Source organism: Oncorhynchus masou, chromosome 15, assembly GCF_036934945.1.
Source record: "Oncorhynchus masou masou isolate Uvic2021 chromosome 15, UVic_Omas_1.1, whole genome shotgun sequence".
NCBI classification, from domain to species: Eukaryota; Metazoa; Chordata; class Actinopteri; order Salmoniformes; family Salmonidae; genus Oncorhynchus; species Oncorhynchus masou.
Genome location: NC_088226.1, coordinates 64207697 through 64220974, shown reverse-complemented (window position 1 = coordinate 64220974; position 13278 = coordinate 64207697). Strand labels below are relative to the sequence as shown.

The 13278-nt window shown below is 44.4% G+C and overlaps 1 protein-coding gene across 2 annotated transcripts in view; it reads right to left on the bottom strand.

Moving 5' to 3' along the window:
* The window catches only part of LOC135556638 (dual specificity protein phosphatase 8-like), a 123584-nt gene extending 110734 nt beyond the window's left edge, over window positions 1-12850 (bottom strand). The window contains exons 1-3 of one of the 2 annotated variants that reach the window (XM_064989999.1): window positions 12524-12850; window positions 8479-11291; window positions 1906-2470 (exon numbers count right to left, since the gene is read on the bottom strand). In XM_064989999.1, coding sequence (XP_064846071.1) covers window positions 1906-2142 — 237 coding nt within the window. In that variant the 5' untranslated portion in view covers window positions 2143-2470; window positions 8479-11291; window positions 12524-12850. The remainder of the gene's footprint in view (window positions 1-1905; window positions 2471-8478; window positions 11292-12523) is intronic. The other variant, XM_064990000.1, reaches the window with a different exon arrangement.
* Window positions 12851-13278: the final 428 nt, after the last annotated feature.

Below are 13278 nucleotides of genomic sequence, written 5' to 3'. Positions count from 1 at the left end.
AATAGAAACGTTTGTTTTCATTGCACAATAGAACGCTTTGCAAATGTTTGGAGTAATGATTACATCCCATGGTTGGGGCCAATTTCATTTAAATTCCAGTCAATTCAGGATGTAGTCTGAAATTCCAATTATCTTTAATGCTTTTCAATTAGGAAAACTTTGAATTGGGTTCACTTTCTGAAATTGTAATTGAACTCAGCCCTGATGTAAACCAGTTCTAGCCTTCCGACCAGTCCAAAGCCTCTACACACTGACTGGGAGACATTAGTCACTGGTCTATTAAAAGAAAAGTTGTGCAACAGCATTCTGCCCAGGGTAATAATGACTCTAAACTTACCAGGGCAGAAAACACTGGTATGATGCATATTTCAATCAGAGAGAGAGAGAGAGAGTGTGTGAGAGAGAGAGCGAGAGAGAGAGAGTGAGAGAGAGCGAGAGCGAGAGCGAGAGAGAGAATGCTGAGCTTCCCCAGCCAGCTAAAGATGTCTTTCAATCCCAGGGAGCAAATACATATATTGATTAAGTTGAATAAAGGTCTAAGGTGCTGCTGCTTCCACTCATGTAGAGCGGGTTAGACACCTCTACATCTCACTGAGGGTCGAAGGGTAGTTACATTAACAGGCTGAGTTGGAAGGACTGACTCCAAGTGCTAAATCATGAATATGAGCAACGAAGGGGGAAGGAGAGAATGAGACGAAGCACGAGCCACACACATACATGACAGGTCAGGCATCCAGGGCCGCTGGTTCACATCAGGAAGTAGACGACTGGCTTTTATGAGTCGCCACTCAAACTGTGTGTGTCACACCTAAAAAAATCCCCCAAATGTTTCCGGCATCACAATACTAAGGGCATGTGTCATCCATATCTTATAGCATCCCAGAATCAATGCCATGGTCATGTTCTTTGGCATTGCAGGTGTAATTATATTAAAATTGTGCCACTGTAACATTGTTTCTGTCTTGTTGGTGCTGTGGGAAGGAAGATGTTATTTCCACAGGTCTGTTGAGATGGATTTACCCATCATGTAAAGTTACTGGATAGAGCACACACACACACACACACACACACACACACACACACACACACACACACACACACACACACACACACACACACACACACACACGCACACACACACGCGCACACACATATATGAGTATGCATGCACACGGACATGCACGCACACACCCAACCACCCTCACACACACACACGCGCGCATGCACACAGACATGCACACAGCCATGCACACAGACAAACACCCAACCTCCAGTTTCACACAGCGACTAAAAATACAGGATTCGCGTAGCATGCATGGCTGGGCCATGGAAAAAAGGCTGTCATATTGGGAGCAGAAGTCATGGAAAACGGGAGGATTCAGTTTCATTGCAATAAACCTACAGTATGACCGCCTGCCAGCCTGCCAAATATAGCACCCAGAAATCCAGAGCAGAGCAAGCCAGAGAGACACAGACTGACTACAGAACAGAACACTACACAGTCCTCTACCTGACCCTGTTGCATAGAACAATAGCATAGAATGTTCATGTCCTTAGGCTGCTGTTCTTCTCCCGCCCTTACAGTTATCAACATAGTGATCAATCCAAAAAGCATCTCTCACATCCGGGAAATAATCCTGAACTAATGACTGGTCATGGTCTCCTGGAACATAGACGTAGAATGCATAGAAATAGAATCTAGATTCAATTTCTATGATAGAATGATACACTGTAGGCAGCCCCTTGGCCCTCATTACCAGCATGTTTTCCTGTGGTGAACTGTGCAGTGTAACTGGTGAGCTGTTGAAAATATTTATTCTTGAAGGACAATAAACTGTAACTTCCATCCACTCTCGAACTCTGACCCCTGACCTCTAACCCCTGTCCCCGTGACCTTTGACCTACCTTGACCTTGCCGTTGGGCTGTAGTAGCTCGGTGACGGACACCTTGTCCTGCTGCAGTCGCCTCTTCACCAGCTTGGAGCAGCACACGTTGACCGCCCCTTGTACATGGGATGCGTTGTACTCCGAGAACGTCCGGCTGTCAATCACCAGTAGACGACCCGCCCCCCTCTGGATCAGCCCTGCTAGGCGCTTGATGTCCATGGCACTCCGCCTGGTTGGTCCCTTCTCCCCCGCCATGATGCCACAACGATGGGCAGCAACGAGGTCAGTGAGGAGTGGAGAGGATGGGTGGATGGATGGGGGGTGGGGTGGTGCTGAGGGTGGAGGGGTGGATGGTTGGGGGGAGGGGTGGTGCTGAGGTTGTAGGGGTGGATGGATGGGGGAAGGGGTGGTGCTGAGGTTGTAGGGGTGGATGGATGGGGGGAGGGGTGCTGCTGAGGGTGGATGGGTGGATGGGTAGATGAGTGGAGAGAGGAAGTGGTGGTGGTGGAAGAGGAGAAGAGAGGATGTCAATGGAGGAAAGGAGCTAGCGCTACTGTAACGGACCTTAGGAGAGCCATGGTGTCTGAGGAGAGAAGACAGAGTGAGTCAGTCAGTCAGTCAAACATTCTAACCTGTATGTGAAAGATCCATCTAAAGTGAATCAGCATCTACACCCTGTTCAAATGAAATGCTTTGTAACACTAACACTAGTGGCAATTGAGCTGCGACCAACTTTGAGACAAAACTTTGTTGGAGTTTTGAAACACATGCGTGTGAGAGTTATGAGACAGATTTAAGGTGTACTGAAACAATCATCCTGAGAAGTTATGAAACATGACATAGTGATGATTCACACCACACATGACATAGTGATGATTCACACCACACATGACATAGTGATGATTGAAACTAAACATGACATAGTGATGATTGAAACTAAACATGACATAGTGATGATTCACACCACACATGACATAGTGATGATTCACACCACACATGACATAGTGATGATTCTCACCACACATGATATAGTGATGATTCATACCACACAGTAACCAAGTGGACAAAGTAGCCTACTGTCTTCCATGTTCCATCCTGTATGCCAGACCCTGGGCTGCTAATTAGAGCAACCTAAAACAAACTACATCAGCCATCAGTACCATAACCGCAATGTCAAGTGTAAAGTATTCTTGCATTTACAGTCTCTTTGCAGGCTTCGCATATAAAAAACAACCAGAGTACTAAACAAATATATAACATGTTAGGACTTCACAGGGGCTCTGGATCATCCCTGAGCTCAATTTGTTCTGAGATCTGAGGAATCTACTATGAGGACTATCAGGTGAAATTACAACAATACACAGTGCCTGTATACACTGACTACAGCGCTGTACTACAATTTCAACTGTGTGTGTGTGTGTGTTGTGGTGGGTGCAAGGTCTCTTGTGTGGCAGCTCGTGAAACAGGAAACTGAGGAGCTGAGATAAATTAAGCCGAGGGGGGAATTCACAGAGCAGGTCTGGACATAGATAAACAGCCTGTGTGTGTGTGTGTGCGTGTCACATGTCACAGAGACCCCTCTATAAGCACCTCTCCTCTACACAACTGTCATACTGTTAGCTGACACACACACACACACCGTTCATGCATGCACATTTGCAGACACACAGTGTAGACCAAACATTTGAGGAAATCCCATGATGGACAAACATTACATTCCGAGGGACTGTCTGATGGGGTGACAGAAAGTGCTGCTTTACATAAGATGGTGCAGAGCAGCCATGTTGTTTTATTTATTATCTGCTACGCTGCGTCGTGAAAAATACATGTCACCTCTCCTCTCGCTTACTGTGTAAAGGAAGGTTTACACCCCAGACGAAAGAGAGAGAGAGAGAGAGAGAGAGAGAGAGAGAGAGAGAGAGAGAGAGAGAGAGAGAAGGAGAGGAACAGGGGGAGAGAGATGCTTTCCCATGAAGAAACAGAGGTTGTGTTTAATACAGGACATCAGGACAACATCTCCACGACAACAACAGTAGCCAGTATAGCTTTATGTACCATTTACATACAGAGAGAATGGGAGGAAGAGAGAGGTGAAAGAGATGGAGACAGAGAGAAAGAAAGGCACCATGTGTGTAAGGAGTGAAAGAGAGGAAAAAAGAGTATGTGAGAGAAAGGGAAAGAATTTCTGTGTGTATGAGAGACAGGTGGGAGACAGAAACGTGTGTGTGAGTGAGAGAAAAACAAGAAACATTCAGTCCTGTCCAATAGGGACTTGGTGGGTGACAGAGACACAGAGAGACATGCAGAGTGAGAATAACACAGAGAGAGAAACACAGAGAAAATGAAACACAGAGAAACACAGAGAGAGAGAAACAGAGAGAGAGAGACCTGTTGCCGCAAGAAAAGGGTAACCAGTGAAGAACAAACACCATTGTGAAGACAACCCATATTAATGTTTATTTTCCATGTTGTACTTTACATATCTGCAAATCGTTACAACGCTGTATATATACATAATATGACATTTGAAATGTCTTTATTCTTTTGGAACTTCTGTGAGTGTAATGTTTACTGTTAATTTTTATTATCTACTTCACTTGCTTTGGCAATGTTAACATATGTTTCCCATGCCAATAAAGCCCTTGAATTGAGAGAGAGAGAGCTCTGGTCAGCAGTCAGTCAGCAGTGTCCATGGACGGGGGCCATGATCTACTCAACAACCTCTAACCCCTACTCTGACATTATCGCCACGGCACAGGGAGGGAGGAGAGGGGGAAGGAAGGGTTGTTATTCTGTGAGGTACTCCCAGCCAAACAACACATCTAGCTCAAGGCTACACTGTTAGCTTTCTTATCAGTAACAGCACACGGAGACTTTTCTGTCATTTCAACAGTAAAACACTGTCAAATGCACAGTAAAAGACCATACATGTGTTTTACTGCATTAATTATGATGCATTGTGGGAAAATGTTGTGTGCTATAAGAGGCTATATTTGTTTCACTCCGTGAGTGAGAACGCTGTACCCTCATAGAATACCGCAATATACTGTACTTCAGGATTTCTATATACCTTATGAAACTCTACAGTAACGTACAAGCTAATTGCTGCCAGTAATTTACTGGAATTCAAAATACAATAACATTCTGCATTTTGTAGAGAGCCAAACACCTTGGGTGCACAGACATGTTTCTTGCTCATTAACATATTTTGGGGAGTGCCTTATAAGAGGCTATATTAGTTGTGCCTGATAATGAGAGTACTGCATGAATTTAAGTGATATGTGGTAGTGATTCCTACCAATTAAATGTATATAGGGAACGGATCAAAGTGGTAGCAAGTCACAAACCTTTAACAGTTGAGCGGCTAGACATGTCCTTTTGATCTGCTCTGCCCGGTAGTATTGACATTTTAGAATCCTTTGTTAAGGCTTAAAGTGAAAATCATAGAAAACACCATACATCAGTTGGCATAGTGTAATATATAATTAAATATTCACTTTTTGCAATTACTGATTTTATTTGATACAATTTAAGAATAAAGAACTGTATTGCTACGCTGTTATATTTACTACAGCATTCTGTAAATGATGGTGCATCGTGGAGCAATACACTGAGTGTACAAAACATTAGAAAAACCTTCCTTATAATGAGCTGCACTCCCTTTTCCCCTCAGAACAGCCTCAATTAATTGGGGCATAGACTCTCCAAGGCGTTTAAAGCGTTCCACAGGACTGCTGGCCTGTGTTGACTCCAATGCTTCCCACAGTTGTGTCAAGTTGGCTGGTTGCCTTTTGGGTGGTGGACCATTCTTGATACACACGAGAAACAGATGAGCATGAAACACCCAGCAGCATTGCAGTTGTTGACACATTCAAACAGGTGTGCCTGGAACCTACAAACATACCTTGTTCAAAGGCACTTAAATCATGTCTCAATTGTCTCAAGGCTTAAAAATCCTTCTTTAACCTGTCTCCTCCCCTTCAGCTACTCTGCTTGATGTGGATTTAACAAGTGTCTTCAATAAGGGATCATAGATTTCACCTGGATTTACCTGGTCAGTCTATGCCATGGAAAGAGCAGCTGTTCCTGTTGTTTTGTACTCAGTGGATTGTGGGAGTAGAACAAATCACTGGGACATTAACATATTTTAAGGCGTGATTGTAAGAAGCTCTATTTGTTGCTCCCGTTAGTGAGAGTGCTGTACCACCAACTGATATGTGGTAGTATTTCCTAAATAATTAACTGTATGAAAGGAAAAGGTCAGAGTTGAAGCGGGTCTTGAACATTTTAATGGTTGAACATTTACCCATGTACATTTGGTATGTTTTGCTTTGTCATCATAGCCAGTTGGGAAACCTTTTGTTAGGCTTCTAGAAGTGCAATTCATACAAAACACCAAGTAATCATTAATATGCAAATCCCTACAGCCAACATTCTCACTCTAATCCCTTGTAATTACAGTAAAATGCTGTTTAAATACATTTCTTACAGTTTAAAATGTTCACTTTTTTGCTCCCCTTCAGTGCTCTGGCATCAAGTTGCTGTGAATATCTCAGTATTATATTGGCACTATCCAGAGATGGTCAGAGATGTATTATAAGATATATATATAAGATACAGGACATGTGGACACCCTGTCACACACGTTGCTGACAGGTGTAAAAACAAATTGAGCACACATCCATAACATCTCCATAGACAAACATTGGCAGTAGAATGACCTTACTGAAGAGCTCAGTGACTTCAACGTGGCACCATCATAGGATGACACCTTTCCAACAAGTCAGTTCATCAAATTTCGGCCCTGCCAGAGCTGCCCCGGTCAACTGTAACTGCTGTCATTGTGAAGTGGAAATGTCTAGGAGCAACAATGTCAAATGCTGAAGTGCGTAGCATGTAAAAATCCTCTGTGCTTGGATGCAACACTCACTACCGAGTTCCAAACCTCCTCTGGAAGCAATGTCATCACAATAACTGTTCGTCGGGAGCTTCATGAAATGGGTTTCCGATGGCAGAGCAGCCTCACACAAGCCTAAGATCACCATGCGCAATGCCAAGTATCGGTTGGAGTGGTGTAGAGCTCGCCGCCATTGGAATCTTGAGCAGTGGAAACGCATTCTATTCTATTCTTGTCTATTCATGTTATGTACTATGTCATGTTTCATGTTTTGTGTGGACCCCAGGAAGAGTAGCAGCTGCTTTTGAAACAGCTAATGGGGATCCTAATTAAATACCAAATACCAAAAATAGGACCGATAGAAGAGAGAGATTGAGATAGAAGAGACGAGAGATTGAACAGAGAGATTGAGATAGAAGAGATGAGACGAGAGATAGAATAGAGATTGAGATAGAAGAGACGAGAGATAGAGATTGAAGAGAGAGATGGAGATAGAAGAGATGAGAGATAGAAGAGAGAGATATAGAATATAGAGCCCTGAAACTCAAATCTGGACCTCGAAGCCAGTTCCATTGCATTGTTTCTTTGTTCCCCTCCCAATCAGGGACTGATTTGGACCTGGGATATCAGGTGGGTGCAATTAATGATCAGGTAGAACAGAAACCAGCAGGCTCCGGTACTAGTTGGGTAAGAGTTGAATAACCCTGATATAGAGGTATGAGAGAGAGATAGAAAAGAGAGAGTGAGAAGAGATATAATAGAGCTATATAGAATATAGAAGCAGAAGAAAGAGAGATAGAAGAGAGGGAGAAGAGAGCTGTTGTTTGGGGTTTTCGGCTGGGTTTCTGTATAAGCACTTTGTGACATCTACTGATGTAAAAAGGCTTTATAAAAGAATGCGTTTGAAATTAGATTGAGAGAGAAAGATTAACAGAATTAGGTGTGAAACCGACAGTCTTAATCTCCATCACTAAGGACTCTATTCAATCTGTATCGCTGAAGCATTACAAATTGTGTGATAGAAATGTTAATGTATTTCCAATTGAGCCGACATATGCAGTGTTTACCGTGAATGCAGTCTACGCTAATGCAGGAACATTGGCTTTAAATTTCAATCACGCTGTAACTCTGAACTTCAGCGATTCATATTGAATAGAGTGTGTCACGATAAGAGCATTTGAAACTGTCATCAGCACACAACATCCATTACATGTCTTCCTCATGTAGTTCTTACATAACAGGGGTATTTTCTTCCATCATCTCCTACACCAGCAAGTGGGCAGCAATCTGACATAGATGTCAATCTATCTACAGTGGCTGCTTGGCAATGTGCCCAGTGCTAGCACAGCATCTGGAACATGGAAGAGCTAACTAACTTCTATATGTAGACTGCTAGAGCAAACAGAGTTCTCCTGCATAACACAAGGACACTGGGACACTGGAAACTACAGTACACTGAGCAAAAGACATTGAAAAGACATAGAAAATGTATCTTTGGTTGAAAATATGTATTTCAACATCTTGTGCTCACTAATGCCTCTACCTTCTATTGACATGTAAGAGGAGATACAAGTAAAGCACACACAACAACACATAGTACAAAACACATCACATGCAATGCATGTAAACAAAGATCCACACACACCCCCTCCTCTCTCCCAAGACCAATACAAAGGCAGATTTGATTTCCTCACCTTAGCTAGCAGCTAGTGTAGCCTCACTGGACCAAGGATATTAGCATCCCTGTATCATCATTACCATGCCTTATGACATCCCCATAGCATGGCTATGTCAGTGGAGTCCTTCAGGCAGACAGTGCAGTACTTGAGAGCAATATGAGACGTGATCCTATCCTCTCTGTGTTGCTGCTGTTGAGCGCAACACACACTGACCGCTGCATATGTCTAATGGCGCCCGAGCCCGCCCTCCCTAGCTCCCTTTTTCTTCCTCCCTTTCTCACTCTCTCTCTCCCCCTCCCTCCCTCATTCTCTATCGTTCTCTCGTGCGGACAACAAGGACGAGGCTGTGAGGGGAGAGGAGGGGAGGGGTGAAGAGGGGAGGAGAGGAGTAGCGGAGGGGTGGGGAGAGGAGAGAGGTACTAGCAGGGAGAGGAGGGGTGTAGTATTGAGCAGGAGAGAGGTACCAGCAGGGAGAGGATGGGTGTAGTATTGAGCAGGAGAGAGGTACCAGCAGGGAGAGGAGGGGTGTAGTATTGATCAGGAGAGAGGTACCAGCAGGGAGAGGAGGGGTGTAGTATTGAGCAGGAGAGAGGTACCAGCAGGGAGAAGATGGGTGTAGTATTGAGCAGGAGAGAGGTACCAGCAGGGAGAGGATGGGTGTAGTATTGAGCAGGAGAGAGGTACCAGCAGGGAGAGGAGGGGTGTAGTATTGAGCAGGAGAGAGGTACCAGCAGGGAGAGGAGGGGTGTAGTATTGAGCAGGAGAGAGGTACTAGCAGGGAGAGGAGGGGTGTAGTATTGAGCAGGAGAGAGGTACCAGCAGGGAGAGGAGGGGTGTAGTATTGAGCAGGAGAGTGGTACCAGCAGGGAGAGGAGGGGTGTAGTATTGAGCAGGAGAGTGGTACCAGCAGGGAGAGGAGGGGTGTAGTATTGAGCATGAGAGAGGTACCAGCAGGGAGAGGAGGGGTGTAGTATTGAGCAGGAGAGAGGTACCAGCAGGGAGAGGATGGGTGTAGTATTGAGCAGGAGAGAGGTACCAGCAGGGAGAGGAGGGGTGTAGTATTGAGCAGGAGAGAGGTACTAGCAGGGAGAGGATGGGTGTAGTATTGAGCAGGAGAGAGGTACTAGCAGGGAGAGGAGGGGTGTAGTATTGAGCAGGAGAGAGGTACCAGCAGGGAGAGGAGGGGTGTAGTATTGAGCAGGAGAGAGGTACCAGCAGGGAGAGGAGGGGTGTAGTATTGAGCTGGAGAGTGGTACCAGCAGGGAGAGGAGGGGTGTGCAGGTTAGATCTGTAGAGGTACAAACACCATCATTGCATCACACATCACTTCTCATTCTCTTTTGTCTGTCTAGACTGAAAGGGAGGGAAGAGAGGAGAGAAGGGGAGCCCCAACCTCAGCATCCTCATCCATCCAACATGACAATGCAGAATACTTACTGAACATAGTAAACCACATTGACATTCCCTACCCTGCACAACTAGTCTCCTCCATCCTGCATTTAGAAACCCTCAGAGATTTAGAATAAAAAGCCCTAACTACCTAAAATAGCCAGTGGGAGACTGTTTTTATTTCTAAAACTCTGAGGAACAGAAGAGAAGAAGTAGGAAACAGGTGGGACTGACTGGAGCAGATTGCTAGGTTTCCACGGAAACAGCCCGTATTGGGGAGAGCAGGGGGCACGAGGAGGACAGAGGGAGGATGCTGTGTAGTGGGTACTGTAGGGTAGGGTACCACCACAGGGACTAGAGCTGGCTCCAACACTACTGACCAATTACTACTGCATTGAAACAGATTCATACACTAACCAGGAGAAGAATAACAAAATAGGGTCGGGATAATGCTATCCAAAATATAGATGAAACTTTTGGTGCTGTAGTAGCCCAGGAGTAATGAAACATGAATTTTAAAAAATGACCAGAAGTCTCAAACTGAGTAAATTATTTGAACTCAAATTTTTCAGAAAGAATGCTTTGCAATATATTTAAAACAATTAACTCACTTCTATGCAATACATGTCAAATAAACAACATTGGCTGTGCTGGCTGTCTCCTTCAGGTCAATAATTACACATAAGCTTGTGGAGGGAAAGCAAACACAAAGGGATCAACTGGAGTACACCCAACGATGAGGTAACATCATCCAAGTTAATCATTAACTTCCCAATAACGTCATCTACAGACCTCATATAGGATGGGAATCTGTGGAACACACACAGCATTTTGGCCAGTGTTACCTAGTGTTAATTTGTCAGTGCAACATTTATAGTGTTGTTTGAGGTGTTACAATAACACTGTCAGTTTACAATTAAAGAGTATAATTGTAATGATAACATTCTCCTACAGCAGGAACGAATTAAACAATGTTTCTCTGTCACTAACAACTACAGTAATTGGTGGTAATGCAACAATTCACTCGAAAAGGCAAGGCACACTGAGAAATGATATTGAATGTTGGGTCTCCTGAGTGGTGCAGTGGTCTAAGGCACTGCATCGCAGTTGCTAGCTGTGCCACTAGAAATTCTGGTTTTAGTCCAGGCTCTGTCACAGCTGACTGGGAGACCCATGGGGCAGTGCATAATTGGCCCAGCGTCGTTGGAGTTAGGAGAGGGTTTGGCTGGCAGGGATGTCCTTGTCCCGTCGCACTCTGGCGACTCCTGTGGCAGGTCGGGTGCATGCATTCTGACGTGATCGCCAGGTGTACAGTGTTTCCTCCAACACTGTGGAGGACACTGTGGCTGGTTAAGTGGGCATTTGGTCAAGAAGCAGTGCGGCTGGGTTAGGTCGTGTTTCGGAGGACGCGTGGCTCTTGACCTTCGCCTCTCCTGAGTCTGTATGGGAGTTGCAGCGATGGGACAAGACTGTAACTACCAATTGGACACCATGAAAAAGGGATAAACATTTGTTTTACAAGAACTCTAAAATTCACTTGGCAAGGCACACTGAGAAATTATATTGAATGTGTGGCTTGTTGGGGAGGGAGGGGGGAGGGGGGGGGCTGCAGCTTTCAATTAGTTATATTTTTCCAGCTGTGAGTGGAAGTGTGATCTTCATTACTCCTGTATCAGTGTAGAAAAATACTCCCCAAGTGTAAACACAATATTGAAATAGAACTGGTTTGAATGGAAATATCTGTTCTATCAATGTAATGGGCTATCCCCAGGCAGATGACAGTCAGGAGGTAGGACGCCTCTGAATGCTTTGATGAACAGGGCAGTATCATCCTGCCATAACACAGAGGTAGCCTACTTTACTGATCATCTCCTCTCTATGATCAATAGGCCTACATAACAAAAACTTCAAATAGCAGTAGCCTATAATGTTTTCTAACCCTATGTTATTGAAAAATAATAACATGATCATAACAATAATGGTAGGCTAATATTGGATGGAAAACAAACCAATTACAATCTATTTGTAGTTTTGTGTCGTTCTGGCCTGGTGCCAATAATCTGTCCTCCAGTCTCAGCATAGAGATGGGGGCGAGAATAGAGCAGCACACCACAATAAACCCAATGGAGACGACAATAAAGACCAGCTATGGAATAAATATGATCGTGACAAAATGTTTAGTTGTATTTTTTTTACCTCACAAAAATGTGAATGGTTTGATAATGACAATGAAATTATACACGCGGTGCGTCAATGGAGAATGATACAGTGCGGTGTGGTAGACTCTTCTATTGTGAATTTGTGACGTGTGGATATGTGCATGCAAAAACAACCACCACATCCATTCATCGTGCACATGATTAACGGCACCAAAACAAAAACATAAAAATAACTGCATTCCATCAATCATAAGATTCAGAGAGAAAATGCGAAGAGAAGCGGTAAACTATTTGTCAAAATAAAACAGAAATAATCCCAGGTTTGAAATGTTCCATTATTCGGGGTTGCGCACTGGCGGATTAACTGCAGCAGCGCGCTATTGTGGCTAGCCAAATAACAACCCCCTGCTAACGTAATATTTCGCAGGATTTATAGTGTAGGAATTTTTTGACAGATAGCTGACTGATCACACACTACACAACAGGAGGGGTCCACAAACATAGACACTCACCTCTGTCTCCTCGGTTTGGTGATTTGTGATCAGCTAACCTCCATGTGTAAAGGAACAGTGTGCCATGTCAGCCCTCTTCAAAGCGCTTTAACTTTGGTCACTGTTTACTTGTCATGGGTCGAGGGCAATGGAATAATGTGCGACAGCTGAGCCTTTACTGTCCCAGTGCAAAGTTGACAGCGCTAGAATAGAACAGAGCGAAACACATTAAAGCACAATAATAAATTGTTTCGCATATGGGGCATGCAGTGTGACCGCAATTGTAGATAGGCAGTCTCCATTTACTAGGCATTAACGTCCCGGGAGAACTGAAGGTGAGCTATAGCACTAAAATGAACTAAGGATGAGGTCATGGTTCAGAGGGGAGAGAGAGAAAAATCCAAGTTGACGTCACCTTCAGCCAATCCGAGCCTGTGGCTCAGGGGTTAGTTGACGTCAGCCTTTTGAGCCATGGATTAAAGGGACACTCTGGTTTTTAAAGGAGACGTCCGGCGCGCGGGCTGCCGGGAGATCACACACAGGGATGGTATGGATCATGCACCTTTGTTGAGACAAGAAAAAACGATTTTGTCCAACCATGATTAAATGTTGCTGGATGGGTGTGCGGAATCCGAGGATATGCGGCAGGTAGCCTAGAGGGTAGTGCGTTGGGCCAGTAACCGAAAAGTTGCTGGATCGAGTTGACAACGTAAAAATCTGTTGTTCTGCCTCTGAACAAGGCAGTTAACCCACTATTCCCCGGTTGGCCGTCATTG